The sequence below is a fragment of the Salvelinus alpinus genome, chromosome 9 (genome assembly GCF_045679555.1).
Source record: "Salvelinus alpinus chromosome 9, SLU_Salpinus.1, whole genome shotgun sequence".
Classification (NCBI taxonomy): Eukaryota; Metazoa; Chordata; class Actinopteri; order Salmoniformes; family Salmonidae; genus Salvelinus; species Salvelinus alpinus.
The window spans coordinates 58,749,793-58,774,813 of NC_092094.1; the positions used below are offsets into that span (position 1 = coordinate 58,749,793).

General features: G+C 43.3%; 1 protein-coding gene across 1 annotated transcript in view; it reads right to left on the reverse strand.

The window, feature by feature from the left end:
* LOC139530967 (membrane-associated guanylate kinase, WW and PDZ domain-containing protein 2-like) overlaps positions 1-25,021 on the reverse strand; it is a 348,222-nt gene that overhangs the window by 235,413 nt on the left and 87,788 nt on the right. The window contains exons 3-4 of the mRNA XM_071327763.1: positions 22,622-22,741; positions 460-687 (exon numbers count right to left, since the gene is read on the reverse strand). Coding sequence (XP_071183864.1) covers positions 460-687; positions 22,622-22,741 — 348 coding nt within the window. The remainder of the gene's footprint in view (positions 1-459; positions 688-22,621; positions 22,742-25,021) is intronic.

Here is a 25,021-nt window from a genome sequence, read left to right on the forward strand (position 1 = left end):
CTTGTGTTATAATAAATATTGGAGCTCAACCATCTGCCTCCTGTGTCTGCATATGGGTCTCGCCTTATGCCCTTATAATAGCAGAGCAGACAAGACCGTGAGAGGCCAGATTTAGCTACTGCATATAACATTTAATGTCATGCTGTTCATATCAATCATTTTTTATAATATAGCGGTTTCTCGCAGTTATTTATCCCGGTAAACGGGAGTGTGTTTGGGAGGGAAATCTCGGTAACCTGGTTACCGCTATTAATCCCTGTTTATGTATTTCGTGAAATTAAGAATAGTACTAGGGTCAAGGGGTGTTTTTTGGACAGAACCCAGTTATACAATTTGAAAGGGCTAGAGACATTATTCCATACAGACAGTGATCCCAGAGAGTGTTCCTGCGCAGGGCCACACACAACTTGACCCCGCTCCCCTCCCCCATACACACACCAACACTGCACGCCCGCTCACCTGGTGTGATGGCCACCCCGTTCCCATTGACCACGGGGGGGCTGCTTTCCTCTTCTTCCTCGGGCGGCTCCAGGCTGGCTTGTTGCTGCATGTTTCTGACCGACTGGTTCCTCTTCCTCTTGCCCTGGATGCTGGGCCGGGCTCCGGGAAGCAGCACCTCACTCACATTCAGTGGAGGGGCCGCCGGACTGGGCTCGGCTGGGGGCTTGGGAGTACCGTATAAGTTCTCTGGAGAAGGGAAAACGAATGCACAACTGAGTGAAGTGCAGGCCAGCGGCACAAAGGTTGCCACAAACTGCATTGCTCCGCTGATCCAATACATTATTTATCAACAATAATTTCTACAGCAAGTTACCTTCCTCAAGGCACAGTAGAGAGAACGATTTCCCATGCCAATAAAGCCCCATTTAAATAATTTAATTGAGAGAGAGACACATACATACACAAACATTCTCACACACAAACAAACAAAAAAGAGAGAGAAACAAACACATATTCTTAGACAAGCACGTATGCACTCACACATTCCTGCAACAGTGGAACATAATCAGATACCACACAAAGAATGTGTTTGCATGTACACTACACACATGCAACCAAACACGCTCACTCACACTCATCAAATGCTGTGGTTATAAGATAAATCTTCACACATCCCTTCATATACGTATACAGTTGAAGTCGAAAGTTTACATACACCTTAGCCAAATACATTTAAATTCCTGACATTTAATCCTTGTAGAAATGCCCTGTCTTTGGTCAGCTAGGATCACCACTTTATTTTAAGAATATGAAATGTCATAATAGTAGAGAGAATGATTTATTTCAGCTTTTATTTCTTAAATCACATTCCCAGCGGGTCAGAAGTTTACATACACTCAATTAGTATTTGGTAGCATTGCCTTTAAATTGTTTAACTTGGGACAAACGTTTCGGTAGCCTTCCTCAAGCTTCCCACAATAAGTTGGGGGAATTTTGGCCCATTCCTCCTGACAGAGCTGGTGTAACTGAATCACGTTTGTAGGCCTCCTTGCTCGCACACACATTTTCAGATCTGACCACAAATGTTATATACGATTGAGGTCTTTGTGATGACCACTCCAATACTTTGACTTTGTTGTCCTTAAGCCATTTTGCCACAACTTTGGAAGTATGCTTGGAGTCATTGTCCGTTTGGAAGACCCATTTGCGACCAAGCTTTAACTTCCTGACTGATGTCTTGAGATGTTGCTTCAATATATCCACATAATTTTACACCCTCATGATGCCATCTATTTTGTGAAGTGCACCAGTCCCTCCTGCAGCGAAGCACCCCCACAACATGATGCTGCCACCCCCATGCCTCATGGTTGGGTGGTGTTTTTGGCATGCAAGACTCCCCCTTTTTCCTCCAAACATAATGATAGTAATTATGGCCAAACAGTTCTATTTTTGTTTCATCAGACCAGAGGACATTTCTCCAAAAAGTACGATCTTTGTCCCCATATGCAGTTGCAAACTGTAGTCTGGCTTTTTTATTGGCGGTTTTGGAGCAGTGGCTTCTTCCTTGCTGAGCGGCCTTTCAGGTTATATCCATATAGGACTCATTTTACTGTGGATATAGATACGTTTGTACCTGTTTCATCTAGCATCTTCACAAGCTCCTTTGCTGTTGTTCTGGGATTGATTTGCACTTTTTGCACCAAGTGCGTTCATCTCTAGGAGACAGAACACGTCTCCATCCTGAGCGGTATGACAGCTGCGTGGTCCCATGGTGTTTATACTTGTGTACTATTGTTTGTACAGATGAACATGGTACCTTCAACATTTACATTTACATTTAAGTCATTTAGCAGACGCTCTTATCCAGAGCGACTTACAAATTGGTGCATTCACCTTATGATATCCAGTGGAACAACCACTTTACAATAGTGCATCTAACTCAAGTGTTTGGAAATTGCTCCCAAGGATGAACCAGACTTGTAGAGGTCTACAATTTGTTTTGTCTGAGGTCTTGGCTGATTTCTTTTGATTTTCCATGATGTCAAGCAAAAAGGCACTGAGTTTGAAGGTAGGCCTTGAAATACATCCACAGGTACACCTCCAAATGACTCAAATTATTTATATCAGAAGCTTCTAAAGCCATGACATCATTTTCTGGAATCTTCCAAGCTGTTTAAAGGCACAGTCAACTTTGTATGTAACTTCTGACCCACTGGCATTGTGATACAGTGAATTATAAGTGAAATAATCTCTCTGTAAACAATTGTTGGAAAAATTAATTGTGTCATGCAGAAAGTAGATGTCCTAACTGACTTGCTAAAACTATAGTTTGTTAATAAGAAATTTGTGGAGTGGTTGAAAAACTAGTTTTAATGATTCCAACCTAAGTGTATGTAAACTTCCGACTTCAACTGAACCTATCCCTAATGTTTACAGATCTGAGGGATCTGGATAGGTTTAAGCAGTGTAGTGGTGGAGTGTCCAACATATTCCTTATTGCCACTTATTCCCTAACCAGCTCTTACCCTAAGTTTAGAACTACACATTTCAAGGCTGCTTTAAGATATTAACTCAGAGACCGACCGAGCTCAGGTAATACCTCCCATCCTCTCTAAGCGTTATCGGCGTATTGTTGTCTATACTATCATGGGTTTTGTCAGTTGTAATTTTCTACCCATTCGTTTGAACTCCAGTTGTAACGTCTGCTTCCAACTCAAACTCTCAAACACGTAGATCCCCTGAACGCAGCCCACTTTACAGCTCACACTCTCAAATACATAGATCCCCTGAACACAGCTCACTCTCCAGATCCCAATCACCTGAATTATGATCACCTGTTCACACACCTGTATGTCATTATCACACACTATTTAGTTCAGTTCTTTGCACCCCATCGTTGTGAAGTATTGTTTGTTTTGTGACACACTTCTATTTCGGAGCGCTGTGTTTTCCGTAATTTAATTCTCCCGTGTATGATCATTTTTGCCTGCCTCACTAACGATGCCTATTCCCTGCCTGTACCTTAGCCTATCGGATTTACTGTTATCAACCTATTGCCTGATCTCCCGGACAATGTGTCTCCCTGCCTGTACTGTTGCCTTTTTGGACCCCCTGTGTATGACCTTCTGTCTGCCCCTGGACCCACCTACCTGCCTCCTCCTGTGGTACTTTGCAAATAAACACCTGCTGCGCCCTGTGCTTGAAACCAGCTCTCTGTATCCCATCGTGTTCATTACACCACTCTTAGATCTACTATTGTTAGCTCAAAAGAGGAGCCCACTGTGGCATGCTCACCCAGTGCTTTAAGTTCATATGTAATTCCAAAAACATGAATATCCCCACCGTTTTCAAATCATGTAGTGAGCTTGCAGGAAAGCAACCAAAGCCCATGTAAGTCAGTTTATAACATTCCATCATTGGTTACTTTGAGAATTCCTCATATTGACGTTGGCTGCGGCCTCAGGCCCTATGGTGCTAACCTTGAAAAATGGTTCCAATTTCTTCTCCTTCCTTCCATAACTAATAGGGATATACCAAATGTGCAATCTTATAACCATACCACTATATCAATATCAACCATCAGACATGGCCTGCAACCACCTATTGAATGTAGCCTGTTTGAGTTGGAGTTTCCATATGACTTAAAAAAATTGTAAAGGACTTGGTTAGATGCATCTGAACATTAGCAGCTTACTTCCTAAACTGGATTACATCAAGATCTGGGCTATGCAGACAAATCCATAAATCCTCGTATTGATTGAAACTTAGATCTCTGGGGACATTCTGGACTCTGATATTAATATTGAGGGCTATCGGGTAGAGGTGGTGGAGTGGACATTTTTATAAAAAATAATGATATGTCTCTTTACTGAAATCCACTTCCCTTGCCAAAGAATGTGAGCTACTATCTTTAAGCCTTTGTCTGGGGAAAAATGTATACATAACTGTTATAGGGGTCTACCGTCCTCCCTCAGCTAACCTTTGTGTACTCAAGGAGTTAACTAGTTTGTTTGTCTTAATTTACAAAATAAGAAGTTATTATCCTGGGTGACCTGAATGCAGGCTTCAGACAATCTAAAAAACATGTCTACTGATCTAAACTTAACCCAGGTGACTAAGCCTACATGGCCCAGCCCGAGAGATCCATCAAAGTCAGCTCTGATTAATCATATTTTATTGAATACACAAAATAAATATGTTTCTCCATGTGTTTTCGCCCAAGCCATTAGTGACCACTGCCCAGTTGTTTGTGTTAGAGATTTGAGAATACACAAACTGAAGCCTTTAAAAACTTCAGTGAACAGGATTTTTTACATTATCAAATCCCTGAAGGGTTCTACTTCCTCCTCTCTGCCACAATACATTAATTCAGACACACTTTACACGTCAGCTACTACAGCGACTGAAATGACTGCAACACGTAACAATCAGTTGCAGTTAGTTTCAGAGTTGGTGGCAAGAAATAAGTTAGCCCTAAATATTTCTAAAACTAAAAGCATTGTATTTGGGACAAATCATGCACTGAACCCTAAACCTCAACTAGGTCTTGTAATAAATAATATGGAAATTTAGCAAGTTGAGATGGCTAAACTGCTTTTAGTAACCATGGATTGTAAACTGTCATGGCCAAAACATATTGATACAGAGTAGCGAAGATGGGGAGAAGTATGTCCAAAATAAAGTGATGCTCTGCCTTCTTAACAACACCATCAAAAACGCAGATCCTACAGGCCCTAGTTTTGTCGCACCTTGACTACTGTTCAGTCGTGTGGTCAGGGTGCCACAAAAAAGGACTTAGGAAAATTGCAATTGGCTCAGAACAGGGCAGCACGGCAGGCCATTGGATGTACACAGAGGGCTAATATTAATAATATGCATGTCAATCTCTCCTGACTCAAAGTGGAGGATAGATTGACTTGTAGAGGTATTGACGTGTTAAATGGACCAGGCTGTCTGTTTGAACTACACGGACACCCATGCATACCCCACAAGACATGCCACAAGAGGTCTCTTCACAGTCCCCAAGTCCAAAACAGACTACGGGTGGGGCATACTCCTACATAGAGCCATTAATACATGGAACTCTATTCCACATCAAGTAACTGATGCAAGCAGTAAAATTTGATATAAAAAAAACTGATAAAAAACACCTAACACCTTATGGAACAGTGGGGACTGGGAAGCAACACAAACATAGGCACAGACATATGCATACACACGTACACATGGATTTTGTACTGTACATATGTGGTAATGGTGGAGTAGGGGCCTGAGGGCACACAGTGTGTTGCGAAATCTGTGAATGTATTGTAATGTTTCCGAATTGCATAAACTGCCTTCATTTTGCTGGATCCCCGGGAAGACAGCTAATGGGGATCGATAGTAAATACAAAATACAAATCACCATTTTATTTCAGTTGGCTATCTCTTTGAAATAACTTCTAAGCCTATTCACAATGATATTGGGCTGGATGCTGAAAGGGGAAACTTGCTGAATCATGGGAGACATTTTGGTTAAAGCTTTTCTTTTAGGCTATTTACAGAAAGAGAAGTGCTGGATGCTTGACTTCCAATAGACAACAAGAAATGCATAGGGCCTGAACAATTGGATCATGGTCTGCTTAGCGTGCAGAGTCCAACATTTTTTATTTAACATTGTTATCAGGACCTATGTAAATAAACTCTTGTGCTGCCACTCTAAGAGCGGGGGTAGTACTGATCTTAATAATTATGGCCTACTTCAAAGCTTCCTTGGCTAGCTAAGGTTCTTGAATCCTTGGCAATTGTACAACTGCTCTTTGATTATCTTAGTGACAGAACTCAGGCCATCGTGATTGATGGGGTAAAGTCAGACTTTCTTGAAGTACATAAAGGTGTACTACAGGGGTCAATTTTGGGACTTGTTCCCTTAACTATTTATACAGTGGGGAGAACAAGTATTTGATACACTGCCGATTTTGCAGGTTTTCCTACTTACAAAGCATGTAGAGGTCTGTAATTTTTATCATAGGTACACTTCAACTGTGAGAGACGGAATCTAAAACAAAAATCCAGAAAATCACATTGTATGATTTTTAAATAATTAATTTGCATTTTATTGCATGACATAAGTATTTGATCACCTACCAACCAGTAAGAATTCCGGCTCTCACAGACCTGTTAGTTTTTCTTTAAGAAGCCCTCCTGTTCTCCACTCATTACCTGTATTAACTGCACCTGTTTGAACTCGTTACCTGTATAAAAGACACCTGTCCACACACAATCAAACAGATTCCAACCTCTCCACAATGGCCAAGACCAGAGAGCTGTGTAAGGACATCAGGGATAAAATTGTAGACCTGCACAAGGCTGGGATGGGCTACAGGACAATAGGCAAGCAGCTTGGTGAGAAGGAAACAACTGTTGGCGCAATTATTCGAAAATGGAAGAAGTTCAAGATGACGGTCAATCACCCTCGGTCTGGGGCTCCATGCAAGATTTCACCTCGTGGGGCATCAATGATCATGAGGAAGGTGAGGGATCAGCCCAGAACTACACGGCAGGACCTGGTCAATGACCTGAAGAGAGCTGGGACCACAGTCTCAAAGAAAACCATTAGTAACACACTACGCCGTCATGGATTAAAATCCTGCAGCGCACGCAAGGTCCCCCTGCTTAAGCCAGTGCATGTCCAGGCCTGTCTGAAGTTTGCCAATGACCATCTGGATGATCCAGAGGAGGAATGGGAGAAGGTCATGTGGTCTGATGAGACAAAAATAGAGCTTTTTGGTCTAACTCCACTCGCCGTGTTTGGAGGAAGAAGAAGTATGAGTACAACCCCAAGAACACCATCCCAACCGTGAAGCATGGAGGTGGAAACATCATTCTTTGGGGATGCTTTTCTGCAAAGGGGACAGGACGACTGCACCGTATTGAGGGGAGGATGGATGGGGCCATGTATCGCGAGATCTTGGCCAACAACCTCCTTCCCTCAGTAAGAGCATTGAAGATGGGTCGTGGCTGGGTCTTCCAGCATGACAACGACACAAAGCACACAGCCATGGCAACTAAGGAGTGGCTCCGTAAGAAGCATCTCAAGGTCCTGGAGTGGCCTAGCCAGTCTCCAGACCTGAACCCAATAGAAAATCTTTGGAGGGAGCTGAAAGTCCGTATTGCCCAGCGACAGCCCCGAAACCTGAAGGATCTGGAGAAGATCTGTAGGGAGGAGTGGGCCAAAATCCCTGCTGCAGTGTGTGCAAACCTAGTCAAGAACTACAGGAAACGTATGATCTCTGTAATTGCAAACAAAGGTTTCTGTACCAAATATTAAGTTCTGCTTTTCTGATGTATCAAATACTTATGTCATGCAATAAAATGCAAATTAATTACTTAAAAATCATACAATGTGATTTTCTGGATTTCTGTTTTAGATTCCGTCTCTCATAGTTGAAGTGTACCTATGATAAAAATTACAGACCTCTACATGCTTTGTAAGTAGGAAAACCTGCAAAATCGGCAGTGTATCAAATACTTGTTCTCCCCACTGTATAAATACCATTGTTCTGTTAAAAAATTGCGAACTTTATATATATGCGGATGATACAATTATGTATGCTATTGCCCCGACTGTTGATCTGGCTGCGTCAAAACTACAGTCATATTTTATAGCTATGCAGGAATCCCTTGCTGATTTTAAAACTTGTTCCAGGTAGAATTTGTAAATGAGAACTTGTTCTCAACTGGCCTACCTCGTTAAATAAAGGTGAAATAAAAAAATCTACAGAATATGGGCAAAACTAAATACATGTAGTTTTTAAAGTCTCGTAAGATTGTTTCAGATGAACTACATGTTCACTCAGATGGTTCCCCAATCGAGCATATTAATGCATATAAATACGTAGTCATTTGGATTTATGTAAATGTGATGTTTAAAAACATAGCTGGTTAAAAAGCAAAGATTCAAAGTTAGCTTTTTCTACAGAAACAGATCGTGCCTTTCTTTTAGCTGTAGGAAGCAGATAATTCAGTCAACCTTTTTATCTGTTCTTGATTATGGTGACATTATTTATCAGAGTGCAGCTGCTACTACTCTTAAAAATGTGAATGCCAATTACCACAGTGCCCTTAGTTTTGTAACATGCGACAGCTTTGATACTCATCACTGCCATCCTGTATCAAAAGGTTGGTTGGACTTTGCTAAAGACCCGTAGATCTCTACATTACTCCCTTTTTGTTTACAAGGCCCTACTTTATAAACTTCCGTCGTATCTAACTTTTCTGTTGAAGTAGAGACACCGGAGTTGTTTAACCCGTTCACAGGATTATTTAACTCTTGAAGTTCCTAGGGTCTCCCCCGAGCTAGAAAAATCTGCATTTAGTTTTAATGAACCATATTTTTAATTTTTTTAATTTTTTATTTCACCTTTATTTAACCAGGTAGGCTAGTTGAGAACAAGTTCTCATTTGCAACTGCGACCTGGCCAAGATAAAGCATAGCAGTGTGAACAGACAACAACACAGAGTTACACATGGAGTACATTTACATTTACATTTAAGTCATTTAGCAGACGCTCTTATCCAAAGCGACTTACAAATTGAGTAAACAATAAACAAGTCAATAACATGGTAGAAAAAAGAGAATCTATATGCAATGTGTGCAAAAGGCATGAGGAGGTAGGCAATAAATCTAATAATTACAATTTAGCAGATTAACACTGGAGTGATAAATCATCAGATGATCATGTGCAAGTAGAGATACTGGTGTGCAAAAGAGCAGAAAAGTAAATAAATAAAAGCAGTATGGGGGGTGAGGTAGGTAAATTGGGTGGGCTATATACCGATGGACTATGTACAGCTGCAGCGATCAGTTAGCTGCTCGGATAGCAGATGTTTAAAGTTGTTGAGGGAGATAAAAGTCTCCAACTTCAGAGATTTTTGCAATTCGTTCCAGTCGCAGGCAGCAGAGAACTGGAAGGAAAGGCGCCCAAATTAGGTTTTGGCTTTAGGGATGATCAGTGAGATACACCTGCTGGAGCGCGTGCTACGGGTGGGTGTAGCCATCGTGACCAGTGAACTGAGATAAGGCGGCACTTTACCTAGCATAGCCTTGTAGATGACCTGGAGCCAGTGGGTCTGACGACGAACATGTAGCGAGGGCCAGCCGACTAAGGCATACAGGTCGCAGTGGTGGGTCGTATAAGGTGCTTTAGTAACAAAACGGATGGCACTGTGATAAACTGCATCCAGTTTGCTGAGTAGAGTATTGGAAGCTATTTTGTAGATGACATCGCCAAAGTTGAGGATCGGTAGGATAGTCAGTTTTACTAGTGAGTGAAGGAGGCTTTGTTGCGAAATAGAAAGCCGACTCTAGATTTGATTTTGGATTGGAGATGTTTGATATGAGTCTGGAAGGAGAATTTGCAGTCTAGCCAGACACCTAGGTACTTATAGATGTCCACATATTCTAGGTCGGAACCGTCCAGGGTGGTGATGCTAGTCGGGCGTGCGGGTGCAGGCAGCGAACGGTTGAAAAGCATGCATTTGTTTTTTTAGAGTAAAGTACATCGAAAAAAAATCAAAAGAAAACTGCAAACTGAATAGGAGACCAAACAAGCAGCAAACAAAGAAGAAAGGCTTTTGAAAAAGTAACAATTTTTCATAAAATTATACCGTTTTCTTAGCTAGCTAAGTTGTTTACCTGTTGCTAGGCAGTTGCTAGGGACATTCCTGAAAGAAGCTAGCTAGCTAACAAGGAGTGTCTAGTTGGCAGAAGAGAAGAAGGGACAAAGAAGGGACAAAGTGGGACAAAATAAGGACAGAAGAAAAGGGAAAGGGGACATTAAGGTGAAGCAGTCCTCTAAAGACACAAAAGACAATAATACAAGAAACAACACTTCTATTGCCTCTCCCTCTACGATACGCACTTCCGGTTTGGTTTGGAGCGAGTAGTTGCATTCCGCTTTGCTCCACAGGTAGTATTACAGGTAGTATTACATTTCATTTCATTACAGTACAACAGTTTGATTTGTTTGATCTTAGCTGGCTACATAGCCGTCTTTGTATCCAAGATAATTGTGTAGTCTAGAGTAATTGTCGAGGTTACCTAGCCAGTTAGAGGTTACCTAGCCAGCTACACTTTCAAACAAAGTCAACAACGCAGCCACTGCTAGCTAGCCTATTTCACCAGCCAGCAGTACTATATCATTTTAGTCAATAAGATTTTTTGCAACGTAAGCTTAACTTTCTGAACATTCGAGACGTGTAGTCCACTTGTCATTCCAATCTCCTTTGCATTAGCGTAGCCTCTTCTGTAGCCTGTCAACTATGTGTCTGTCTATCCCTGTTCTCTCCTCTCTGCACAGACCATACAAACGCTTCACACCGCGTGGCCGCTGCTACTCTAACCTGGTGGTCCCAGCGCGCACGACCCACGTGGAGTTCCAGGTCTCAGGCAGCCTCTGGAACTGCCGATCTGCGGCCAACAAGGCAGAGTTCATCTCAGCCTATGCTTCCCTCCAGTCCCTCGACTTCTTGGCACTGACGGAAACATGGATTACCACTGATAACACTGCTACTCCTACTGCTCTCTCCTCGTCTGCCCACGTGTTCTCGCACACCCCGAGAGCTTCTGGTCAACGGGGTGGTGGCACTGGGATCCTCATCTCTCCCAAGTGGACATTCTCTCTTTCTCCCCTGACCCATCTGTCTATCGCCTCCTTTGAATTCCATGCTGTCACAGTTACCAGCCCTTTCAAGCTTAACATCCTTATCATTTATCGCCCTCCAGGTTCCCTTGGAGAGTTCATCAATGAGCTTGACGCCCTGATAAGTTCCTTTCCTGAGGATGGCTCACCTCTCACAGTTCTGGGTGACTTTAACCTCCCCACGTCTACCTTTGACTCATTCCTCTCTGCCTCCTTCTTTCCACTCCTCTCCTCTTTTGACCTCACCCTCTCACCTTCCCCCCCTACTCACAAGGCAGGCAATACGCTTGACCTCATCTTTACTAGATGCTGTTCTTCCACTAATCTCATTGCAACTCCCCTCCAAGTCTCCGACCACTACCTTGTATCCTTTTCCCTCTCGCTCTCATCCAACACTTCCCACACTGCCCCTACTCGGATGGTATCGCGCCGTCCCAACCTTCGCTCTCTCTCCCCCGCTACTCTCTCCTCTTCCATCCTATCATCTCTTCCCTCTGCTCAAACCTTCTCCAACCTATCTCCTGATTCTGCCTCCTCAACCCTCCTCTCCTCCCTTTCTGCATCCTTTGACTCTCTATGTCCCCTATCCTCCAGGCCGGCTCGGTCCTCCCCTCCTGCTCCGTGGCTCGACGACTCATTGCGAGCTCACAGAACAGGGCTCCGGGCAGCCGAGCGGAAATGGAGGAAAACTCGCCTCCCTGCGGACCTGGCATCCTTTCACTCCCTCCTCTCTACATTCTCCTCTTCTGTCTCTGCTGCTAAAGCCAATTTCTACCACTCTAAATTCCAAGCATCTGCCTCTAACCCTAGGAAGCTCTTTGCCACCTTCTCCTCCCTCCTGAATCCTCCTCCCCCTCCTCCCCCCTCCTCCCTCTCTGCTGATGACTTCGTCAACCATTTTGAAAAGAAGGTCGACGACATCCGATCCTCGTTTGCTAAGTCAAACGACACCGCTGGTTCTGCTCACACTGCCCTACCCTGTGCTTTGACCTCTTTCTCCCCTCTCTCTCCAGATGAAATCTCGCGTCTTGTGACGGCCGGCCGCCCAACAACCTGCCCGCTTGACCCTATCCCCTCCTCTCTTCTCCAGACCATTTCCGGAGACCTTCTCCCTTACCTCACCTCGCTCATCAACTCATCCTTGACCGCTGGCTACGTCCCTTCCGTCTTCAAGAGAGCGAGAGTTGCACCCCTTCTGAAAAAACCTACACTCGATCCCTCCGATGTCAACAACTACAGACCAGTATCCCTTCTTTCTTTTCTCTCCAAAACTCTTGAACGTGCCGTCCTTGGCCAGCTCTCCTGCTATCTCTCTCAGAATGACCTTCTTGATCCAAATCAGTCAGGTTTCAAGACTAGTCATTCAACTGAGACTGCTCTTCTCTGTGTCACGGAGGCGCTCCGCACTGCTAAAGCTAACTCTCTCTCCTCTGCTCTCATCCTTCTAGACCTATCGGCTGCCTTTGATACTGTGAACCATCAGATCCTCCTCTCCACCCTCTCCGAGCTGGGCATCTCCGGCGCGGCCCACGCTTGGATTGCGTCCTACCTGACAGGTCGCTCCTACCAGGTGGCGTGGCGAGAATCTGTCTCCGCACCACGTGCTCTCACCACTGGTGTCCCCCAGGGCTCTGTTCTAGGCCCTCTCCTATTCTCGCTATACACCAAGTCACTTGGCTCTGTCATATCCTCACATGGTCTCTCCTATCATTGCTATGCAGACGACACACAATTAATCTTCTCCTTTCCCCCCTCTGATAACCAGGTGGTGAATCGCATCTCTGCATGTCTGGCAGACATATCAGTGTGGATGACGGATCACCACCTTAAGCTGAACCTCGGCAAGACGGAGCTGCTCTTCCTCCCGGGGAAGGACTGCCCGTTCCATGATCTCGCCATCACGGTTGACAACTCCATTGTGTCCTCCTCCCAGAGTGCTAAGAACCTTGGCGTGATCCTGGACAACACCCTGTCGTTCTCAACTAACATCAAGGCGGTGACCCGTTCCTGTAGGTTCATGCTCTACAACATTCGCAGAGTACGACCCTGCCTCACGCAGGAAGCGGTGCAGGTCCTAATCCAGGCACTTGTCATCTCCCGTCTGGATTACTGCAACTCGCTGTTGGCTGGGCTCCCTGCCTGTGCCATTAAACCCCTACAACTCATCCAGAACGCCGCAGCCCGTCTGGTGTTCAACTTTCCCAAGTTCTCTCACGTCACCCCGCTCCTCCGCTCTCTCCACTGGCTTCCAGTTGAAGCTCGCATCCGCTACAAGACCATGGTGCTTGCCTACGGAGCTGTGAGGGGAACGGCACCTCCGTACCTTCAGGCTCTGATCAGGCCCTACACCCAAACAAGGGCACTGCGTTCATCCACCTCTGGCCTGCTCGCCTCCCTACCTCTGAGGAAGTACAGTTCCCGCTCAGCCCAGTCAAAACTGTTCGCTGCTCTGGCACCCCAATGGTGGAACAAACTCCCTCACGACGCCAGGTCAGCGGAGTCAATCACCACCTTCCGGAGACACCTGAAACCCCACCTCTTTAAGGAATACCTAGGATAGGATAAAGTAATCCTTCTAACCCCCCCCCCCCCTTAAAAGAGTTAGATGCACTATTGTAAAGTGGTTGTTCCACTGGATATCATAAGGTGAATGCACCAATTTGTAAGTCGCTCTGGATAAGAGCGTCTGCTAAATGACTTAAATGTAATGTAAATGTAATTTGGTTTTACTAGCGTTTAAGAGCAGTTGGAGGCCACGGAAGGAGTGTTGTATGGCATTGAAGCTCGTTTGGAGGTTAAATAGCACAGTGTCAAAGGAAGGGCCAGAAGTATACAGAATGGGGTCGTCTGCGTAGAGGTGGATCAGGGAATCGCCCACAGCAAGAGCAACATCATTGATATATACAGAGAAAAGAGTCGGCCCGAGAATTGAACCCTGAGGTACCCCCATAGAGACTGCCAGAGGACCGGACAGCATGCCCTCCGATTTGACACACTGAACTCTGTCTGCAAAGTAGTTGGTGAACCAGGCAAGGCAGTCATTAGAAAAACCGAGGCTACTGAGTCTGCCGATAAGAATATGGTGATTGACAGAGTCGAAAGCCTTGGCCAGGTCGATGAAGACGGCTGCACAGTACTGTCTTTTATCGATGGCGGTTACGATATCGTTTAGTACCTTGAGCGTGGCTGAGGTGCACCCGTGACCGGCTCGGAAACCGGGTTGCACAGCGGAGAAGGTACGGTGGGATTCGAGATGGTCAGTGATCTGTTTGTTGACTTGGCTTTCGAAGACCTTAGATAGGCAGGGCAGGATGGATATAGGTCTGTAACAGTTTGGGTCCAGGGTGTCTCCCCCTTTGTAGAGGGGGATGACCGCGGCAGCTTTCCAATCCTTGGGGATCTCAGATGATACGAAGGAGAGGTTGAACAGGCTGGTAATAGGGGGTGCGACAATGGCGGCGGACAGTTTCAGAAATAGGGGGTCCAGATTGTCAAGCCCAGCTGATTTGTATGGGTCCAGGTTTTGCAGCTCTTTCAGAACATCTGCTATCTGGATTTGGGTAAAGGAGAAGCTGGGGAGGCTTGGGCGAGTAGCAGCGGGGGGGGGGGGGGGGGGGGCGGGGCTGTTGGCCAAGGTTGGAGTCGCCAGGAGGAAGGCATGGCCAGCCGTTGAGAAATGCTTGTTGAAGTTTTCGATTGTCACGGATTTATCGTTGGTGACCGTGTTGCCTAGCCTCAGTGCAGTGGGCAGCTGGGAGGAGGTGCTCTTGTTCTCCATGGACTTTACAGTATCCCAGAACTTTTTGGAGTTAGAGCTACAGGATGCAAATTTCTGCTTGAAAAAGCTGGCCTTTGCTTTCCTGACTGACTGCGTGTATTGGTTCCTGACTTCCCTGAACAGTTGCATATCGCGGGGGCTCTTCGATGCTATTGCAGTTCACCACAGGATGTTTTTGTGCTGGTCCAGGGCAGTCAGGTCTGGAGTGAACCAAGGGCTATATCTGTTCTTAGTTCTGCATTTTTTGAACGGAGCATGCTTGTCTAATATGGTGAGGAAGTAACTTTTAAAGAATGACCAGGCATCCTCAACTGACGGGATGAGGTCAATATCCTTCCAGGGTACCCGGGCCAGGTCGATTAGAAAGGCCTGCTCGCAGAAGTGTTTTAGGGAGCGTTTGACAGTGATGAGGGGTGGTCGTTTGACCGCGGACCCGTAGCGGATACAGGCAATGAGGCAGTGATCGCTGAGATCTTGATTGAAGACAGCAGAGGTGTATTTGGAGGGCAAGTTGGTCAGGATAATGTCTATTAGGGTGCCCATGTTTACGGATTTAGGGTTGTACCTGGTGGGTTCCTTGATGATTTGTGTGACATTGAGGGCCTCTAGCTTAGATTGTAGGACTGCCGGGGTGTTAAGCATATCCCAGTTTAGGTCACCTAACAGAACAAACTCTGAAGCTAGATGGGGGGCGATCAATTCACAGATGGTGTCCAGGGCACAGCTGGGAGCTGAGGGGGGTCGGTAGCAGGCGGCAACAGTGAGAGACTTATCTCTGGAGAGATTAATTTTTTTTATTAGAAGTTCGAACTGTTTGGGCATAGACCTGGAAAGTATGACAGAACTTTGCAGGCTATCTCTGCAGTAGATTGCAACTCCTCCCCCTTTGGCAGTTCTATCTTGACGGAAAGTGTTATAGTTGGGTATGGAAATCTCAGAATTTTTGGTGGCCTTCCTAAGCCAGGATTCAGACACGGCAAGGACATCAGGGTTGGCAGAGTGTGCTAAAGCCGTGAGTAAGACAAACTTAGGGAGGAGGATTCTGATGTTGACATGCATGAGGCCAAGGCTTTTTCGATCACAGAAGTCAACAAATGAGGGTGCCTGGGGACATGCAGTGCCTGGGTTTACCTCCACATCACCCGAGGAACAGAGGAGTAGTAGGATGAGGGTGCGGCTAAAGGCTATCAAAACTGGTCGCCTAGAGCGTTGGGGACAAGGAATAAAAGGAGCAGATTTATGGGCGTGGTAGAATAGATTCTGGGCATAATGTGCAGACAGGGGTATGGTGGGGCACAGGTACAGCGGAGGCAAGCCCAGGCACTGGGTGATGATAAGAGAGGTTGTATCTCTGGACATGCTGGTCTCAATGGGTGAGGTCACCGCATATGTGGGAGGTGGGACAAAGGAGGTATCAGAGGTACGGAGAGTGGAACTACGGGGTCCATTGCAAACGTGATTGGGAGTCCCATAGGGTTGCGCACAATTGTTCTAGCGTCGTCTGGGTTAGGGTTTGACCGGGGTAGGCCGTCAATGTAAGTAAGAATTTTTTATTAACTGACTTGCCCAGTTAAAAGTATTTTCGGGGGATTTATTTGTGGGGGAATGTAACTGTTTTTCTGGGTGATTTGTGATGTTTTATTTTATTTGTTTAACACTTTTTTTTTGTTACTTTTTTTTGGTTTTTGGTTACTACATGATTCCATATGTGATATTTCATAGTGTATGTCTTCACTATTATTCTACAATGTAGAAAATAGTAAAAATAAATTAAAATCCCTGGAATGAGTAGGTGTATCCAAACATTTCACTAGTACTATATGTGCTATGGCTTTACACCCCCTGATACATTGTGGATAAAGAGTCTAACAGAATAGAGAGGGTGTTTTAACCTCTACCGCTTCTCTCTCCCGGATCCGGGATCCTCCTCATCAAAAAAGCTGACTAGCATAGCCTAGCCTAGCGCCACAGGGATATCATATAATATAATTTCATGAAATCACAAGTCCAATACAGCAAATGAAAGATAAACATCTTGTGAATCCAGCCATCATTTCCGATTTTTAAAATGTTTTATAGCGAAAACACAATATATATTTATATTAGCTCACCACAATAGCCAAACACACAATGCCATGTTTTCACCATGTTTTCACCGCCAACATAGCTTTCACAAAACCCACAAATAGAGATAAAATGAATCACTAACCTTTGAACAACTTCATCAGATGACAGTCTTATAACATCATGTTATACAATACATTTATGTTTTGTTTCGAAAATGTGCATATTTAGAGGTATAAATCGTAGTTTTACATTGCAGCCACCATCACAAATAGCACCAAAACAGCCAGAATAATTACAGAGAGCAACGTGAAATGAATAAATACTCATCATAAAACATTTATGAAAAATACATGTTGTACAGCAAATGAAAGATAAACATCTTGTGAATCCAGCCAATATTTCCGATTTTTTAAGTGTTTTACAGCGAAAACACAATATATATTTATATTAGCTCACCACAATAGCCAAACACACAACGCCATTTATTCACCGTAAAGATAGCTTTCACAAAACCCACAAATAGAGATAAAATTAATCACTAACCTTTGAACAACTTCATCAGATGACAGTCTTATAACATCATGTTATACAATACATTTATGTTTTGTTCGAAAATGTGCATATTTAGAGGTACAAATCATGGTTTTACATTGTGAGTACGTAGCCATAATGCACCAAATTGTCCGGAGAAATTTTGGACAGTCACGTAATCTAACCGAAAAACTCATCATAAACTTTACTAAAAAATACATGTTGTACAGCAAATGAAAGATACACTGGTTCTTAATGCAACCGCTGTGTTAAATTTTTTTAAATAACTTTAGTACAAGTACAGCATGCAATATTGTGAGACAGCGCCCAACAATTCACAAGAAGTTAATGCAACCGCTGTGTTAGATTAAAAAAAATAACTTTAGTACAACATACAGCATGCAATATTGTGAGACAGCGCTCACATATTCTCCGCCTTGTTGGAGCCAACACAAACCACAAAAGTACGAAATAACATCATAAATATTCTCTTACTTTTGATGATATTCCATCAGAATGTTGTGCAAGGAGTCCTAGTTCCAGAATAAATCGTTGTTTTGTTTTAGAATGTCCATTTCTTCTGTCGAATTAGCAACTTTGGCTAGCCATGTGGAGGGCACATGTCCAAGAAATCTTAGCGCATGGAACGAAAAATTCCAAAAGTCCCAATAAACGTCGAATAAACTGGTCAAACTCGGTTGAAAATCCTACTTTATCATGTTTTTCTCATATGTATCCAATAAAATCAGAGCCGGAGCGTAGTGTATACCTAACGCATTTCAGAAGACAATGTGAGGTTCCCTGATGCGCAGTTGAATACTGCCAAAAGAGCGGACCTGTCACTCCAAAAGCTCTCATTCGGTCTCACATCAAGCTAGACACCCCATTCAACATTCTACTGCCTGTTGACATCTAGTGGAAGGCGTATGAAGTGCATACAGATCCATAAATATAAGCCAGTTGAATAGGCAGGCCCTGACACAGAGCCCCATTTTCAGAATTTTCACTTCCTATTTGGAAGTTTGCTGCCAAATGAGTTCTGTTTTACTCACAGATATAATTCAAACAGTTTTAGAAACTTCAGAGTGTTTTCTATCCAATAGTAATAATAATATGCATATTGTATGATCTAGAACAGAGTACGAGGCCGTTTAATTTGGGCACGATTTTTTCCCAAAGTGAAAATAGCACCCCCTATTAAGAAGAAGTTGGAAGCCTCTCCAACATAATCCAAGTAGAATCAGGAATTCCCTTGGCCAGCTGTCTAGACCCCTTGCTTTTTTCTGCTTGGAGTAACCCTGGTTTGTAAAGTGTCATGGTCAAAACATATTGATACAACAGTAGCTAAAATGGGGAGAAGTATGTACTTTTCTCAACCTTTACTAATGACATGCCACTGGCTTTGAGTAAAGCCAGTTTGTCTATGTATGCGGATGACTCAACACCATACACGTCAGCTATTACAGCGAGTAACATCACTGCAAAACTTAACAAAGAGCTGCAGTTAGTTTCAGAATGGGTGGCAAGGAATAAGTTAGTCCTAAATATTTCAAGAACTAAAAGCATTGTATTTTGGACAACTCATTCACTAAACCCCAATAAAATATTGTAATAAAATGTGGAAATTGAGCAAGCTGAGGTGACTAAACTGCTTGGTGTAACCCTGATTTGTAAACTGTCATTGTCAAAACATGTTGATACAACCAGTAGCTAAGATGGAGAGAAGACTGTCCATAATAAAGTGCTGCTCTGCCTTCTTAACAGCACTATCAACAAGGCAGGTCCCACAGGCCCTAGTTTTGTCACACCTGGACTACTGTGGTGCCACAAAGAAGGAATTCGGAAAATTACAATTGGCTCTAAACAGGGCAGCATTGCTGGCCCTTAAATGTACACCGGGAGCTAACATTAATAATCTGCGTGTAAATCTCTCATGGCTCAAAGTGGAGGCGAGATTGATTTAACTTTTTAGAGAGAGACCCCTTTTTTTCAATTTCCCCCTAAAATGACATACCCAAATCTAACTGCCCTGAAGGCCCTGAAGCAAGGATATGCACATTCTTGGTACCATTTGAAACGAAACACTTTGAATTTTGTGGAAATGTGAATTGAATGTAGGAGAATATAACACCATAGATCTGGTAGAAGAAAATACAAAGAAAAAAACAACCTTTCTTTTCTCTTCTCTACCACCTTCTTTGAAATGCAAGAGAAAGGTCCCACATCTAGCCATCACGATGGTGTCCACAAGATGGCAGCAGTGTATGTGCAAGTTTTAGATGGATAACTTGAAGTATGAGCAAACTACATGACATTTAGTGTAAAGTCACCCAGGTACATTTGGGCAAATCGTGAAGGAGACATTAACATTCACATTACATTTTTCTGCAAGAATATCGTCAAATCTGTATACTTGGACTTTGATTCAGCTTTTCCAGTATTAGTAGCCATATTACAAGTTCAACATTTGCGAAACAACAAGTTTTCATAACTCTCCATATTCTTAACATTTTTGTCCAAACGAAAAAGGCGTAACAAGGTTAGCAGCTACATTTTACGACAGCCCAGCTCAATGGCTATTTAGCTGGCTTTGTTTGACCCCGATTGGTGCCTATTTGACAGTTACAGTTGATCAAGTGAAGACCGCCCGTGTCATCAGCGTGCCATTGGTCGCTCTCTGACCAAATTTGGTGTCCTATAGGATATACTACACCCCTAATGATATAGTGAAGTCTGGTTACATTCTAGGATCTCTGAGGAATAAAAACGAATGTGATTTTACTGGTTGAAACAACGTTTAGGGTTAGATTTTCACAGATTCCTTTCTTTGCAAATTGAAGGAGTGGAAAAACAAAATCGATCGTGCATGCTATTTGAAGAAGGATTTGATCTAAAACGACACTTCATGTTATCTCTGGGACCCTTTGGATGATAAATCAGAGCAAGATTTCAGAATGTAAGTACACATTTCACTTTCAGAGGTGAATTTATAATACTTAAAAAGTGTTTTGTTGTTAGGAGCTCTCCTCAAACAATAGCATGGCATTTTTTTGCAGTAATAGCTACTGTAAATGGGACAGTGCAGTTATATTAACAAGAATTTAAGGTATAAGACAATTATATGTACCGACATGTGTTGTTTCGCAAAAATCTGCGATCGTGACACAAGGCGCTGCATGATTTACAACTGTCCCGTTGACGGGACACCTATCCCCACCACTTGTTTTGTAAGAAGTGTTGACATGCTGACTGCACCGGGGTGTCTTTTTAAACTACTTGGACACAGCTCGGACACCCATGCATACCCTACAAGACATGCCACCGAAGGTCTCTTCACAATCCCAAAGTCATGAACAGACTATGGGAGGCACACATTACTACATAGAGCCATGGCTACATGGAAGTCTATTCCACATCAGGTAACTTATGCAAGCAGTAGAATTAGATTTAAAAACATGTTACAAATACGCCTTATGGAGCAGCAGGGACTGTGAAGAGACACACACAGGCACAGACACGCATACACATGATAAGACACGCACTCTACACATACGCAAAAATATATTTTGTATTGTAGAAATGTGATACTAGAGTAGTGGCCTGAGAGAACACACTGAATGTGTTGTGAAAAGTGTTATGAAATGTAATGTCATGTAATATTTTAAATTAATTATGCTGGACTCCAGAAAGAGTAGTTGCTGCCATGACAGCAGCTAATGGGGATCATTAATAAATACAAATACAAATGCGTTTAAGTGGCAAGTGTTTGAGCTCTTTTGCCCAGATAAAGCGATTGTTCCTTTTCAGTGCATTCAGGGCATTCTCCGTGTTATTAAAAGTGTACATGGCCGCTATTTCAGCGTTTCATGTGGGAATTGACAGAGCCTCACCAGGGGACCCAACCTCTGATTGTGCAGTTCCTGAAAGGTGTATGTCGTCTCATATCGTGCACATATGGGACTTGGTGGTGGTTTGAAGTCACGGTATGCGGCCCCCCTTTTTTAGAAATAGATCTTGCCTCTCCCTAAATAGTAGGAAGCAAATTGCACAGTCAACGTTCCTGCCAGTTCTTGACTATGGTGACACCATTTTACAAGATTTCAGCAGTCACTAATCTAAAACCTTTGGATTCCGTCTACAATAGGGCCGTTCGCTTTATCACAGGTAACAATTTTAATACTCCCCACTGCATCCTGTATCAAACGGTTGGCTGGTCCTCATTAAAGTCCTGTAGATCACTTAATTATTCCCTTTTTGCTTAAAAATCTCTACTACACCAGCTTCCAAGAAATACCAAACCCATTCACAAGGTTGGTTCTTTTGAGGTTCCGCAGGTCTCCACCGAACTAGGTAAATCCGCTTATTGTTTTAGGGCACCTCATTACTGGAACCAGCCCGCTCTGGAAATGTAAAATATTAATTGAGTACCTTCTTATTGAGGAATGTAATTGTTTTCCTTGAATATTTGCGTTGAGCTGTATTTTGTCTTATGAAATTGTATATGCAGGGCTCCCTTGTGAAAGAGACCCTTGTCTAAATGGTGACTCCTACCTCCTACTGGGGAATAGAACCAGCAGATCATCCATCTGTAGGTCTCTGCCAGGGTCTGAAGCCAGATGAAAAGCCTTGAGTAGCATCAAACCCAACACATAGCTCACACACAGTCTGAGTGAAATTACTTAAGTTCAAACGCAATTCCACTACCACAATGAGAAGAGACACACACACACATGATAAGACACGCACTTTACATACACGTACACATGGATTTTGCATTGTAGATATGTGACAGCAGAGTAGTGGCCTGAGGGAACACAATGTGTTGTGAAAACTGTTATGAAATGTAATGTCATGCAATATTTTAGATTGTATGTAACTGCCTTCATGTTGCTGGATCCCAGGAAGAGTAGCTCCTGCCTTGGCAGAAGCTAATGGGGATCCTTAATAAATAGAAAGAAAAAAAAGAGATCCAATGTGGTGGTGTGTGTGTTAATATTTGTGTGAAGACAAAATGTGTAATTTTCAGGATGGCAGTTATGGAGCATGTAGCAATCCTAGTGGATTGTGGTCAGTGTCTTGGTCACTGTTGTGTTATGGTCAGTGTCATGGTCAGTGGACTCACCTTCATAGGTTCCACTCTCTAGCAGGGCTCCACTTTGCTCCAGTTCCATAAAGCCCTCTGTGCTCACAAAGTTATAGTCCACCCCCGGGACCTCTCCTTCCTTCGGCTGCCGGGTGGTACCTACAGAGGGAGAAGAAGATTACTTTATTGTAAATTGGTACAGACACAGATTTGTCTAAACATTTTCCTTTATCCAAACCAGCCATACAAATACACACACAGAGGTTGAAGAAACGGCCCCTGGAGCAGTTTTAGGGGGTTAAGGGCACAACAGCAGGAGATGGCATATAGGATTTGATACCAACAACCCTCCGGTTGCCGGCTCACAGCCCAACAGATTTTTATTACCAGACTCGGGATTTGAACTGGGAGCCCTCCGGTTGAGCAGGGTAAAGAGAAGAGGAAGACGGGAGGAGGGGAGACAGTGAACATTGAGAAGAGGGAAAAGGAGAGGAAAAGATTTGAGTCTAAAGTAATTTCTAAAAGATCATACAAAATGTTTTCTCAGGACTCTTTTGTTGCATGAGGAAGTGAATCCAGATGCAGCACTGGAAGTATTTGTAAAATGATTTATGCCAATTGTTGACAAGCATGCACCTGTTAGGAAATTCACTGTGAGAACTGTTAGATCCCTCTGGTTTGAAGATTAATTGAAAAATGATTTGTTTAAAATAAATTATGCAAAATAAGTGGCAAACAAGTCAGGGTGCTTAGTTGATTGGTTGACATACTGTAAATTTAGAAATGTTGTGACAAAATGTAACAAAAAGAAGCAGAAATGACATTAACAAACTAAGATAAATGACATAGAACACAATGGAAAGAGACTTAAATGATATCATTGGCAGTTAATATCCATAATTCATTGAAGTTCATGAGACATTTATAACAAAACCTTTTGACACTGCCAATCATTTCAATGACTATTTCACTAGTAAAGTGGAAAAACTCAAAAGTGAAATGACAACATTGAACAGTGAATCATCATAGTTTTGTATAAAATATCTAATAATGAAAGCGAAAGACTGCTGTTTTGAATGTTGTCTTTGTTTGCGTGGGACAGGTGAAAAAAACTATACAACCAGGTATGGACCACCTTGATGGGAAACTATTGAGAATGGTAGCAAACTGTATTGCCACCCCTATTTGCTATATATTTAACCAAAGCCTAAAGAAATGTGTGTCCACAGGCGTGGAAGGAAGCTAAAGTAATTCCACTGCCTAAAAATAGTAAAGCACCCTTTGCTGGCTCTAACAGCCGCCCAATCAGTTTGCCGCCCTTTCTTATTAAACTGATGGAGAGAATTGTGTTTTACCAAATACAATGCTATTTTTCAGAGAACTATTGACTTTCATGTAGGGAAGGGTAGTGCTTAATTTGTAAATTGGGAGGTGCCTGAGCAAAAAGTGAGCCTGAGAGAAGGGTGACCTGGGGGGCTCTTAGGTACCGGAATGCATGAAAAACAAGTAACCTTTATAATAAAGCATTGCATGCATTATCATCGCTTTTGCATACTGGCATAAAGCAGTAGAGTAGAGGCGCTTGCAGGAGTTGTACACATGGGGGAAAGAAATTGTAGCCTAGGGTCTGAGAAAAATGTGGCATTTTATAAACACATTAAATGCAATTCTACATAATTTTAGATCAGCCTTTCTTAAAGTATGGGTCCCGACCCAAAGTGGGTCACGGACCTGTTAATGGTGGGTTGCGACGTGTCCGAGTAAATGTATAATTATTTAATGAATTACTGGAATTGATTTGGCCAAGTGCATCCGCGCTCTCTGTTCAGTGCACTCTCTGCTTAGCAGCAGTCTCTAGTTTGGTAGCTGCGCAGTGGGAGAGGGAGATAGATGCCTGTGTGCTTCACGGATTACCGGATCTTTTTTTCTGCAGTTTTCTTGAAGATCACTCAGCGACACACACAATTGCAGCGCTGTCGTTCAGCAGCAGATAATGCGCTGTCTGCCACTGATTTGTCATTCCCACTCGCCATCACTCACCGCTGTCATCACATGGACTCATGCTAGCTGCAAGTTCTGACTGAGGTCAATTGTCATGAAACGCATATACAGCGATGAGTTTCTCGCTCTTTCATACAAATATATAATGAGGAGCGTCCACAAAGTGTTTTGTGCGGGGAAGTGCTTAGTAATGAGTCTCTCAAAATGAACAAATTAATAAAGCCACACGTCCTGACCAAACATCCACAGCATGGTGGTAAACCCAGGGAGTTCTTTCAGAATAAGGCAGAATGCTTCAGGAAACAGTGCTTTGACAGTGGAAAAGTAAGTCAGCTAGCAAGGCATTGTTGTCATTTTATAACAGGAATAAGGGAGTACTAACTATCATAGTAGTAGATGTGAGTTTCTCTTTCAATCCCCTGGCCTTGTACAAAGCTA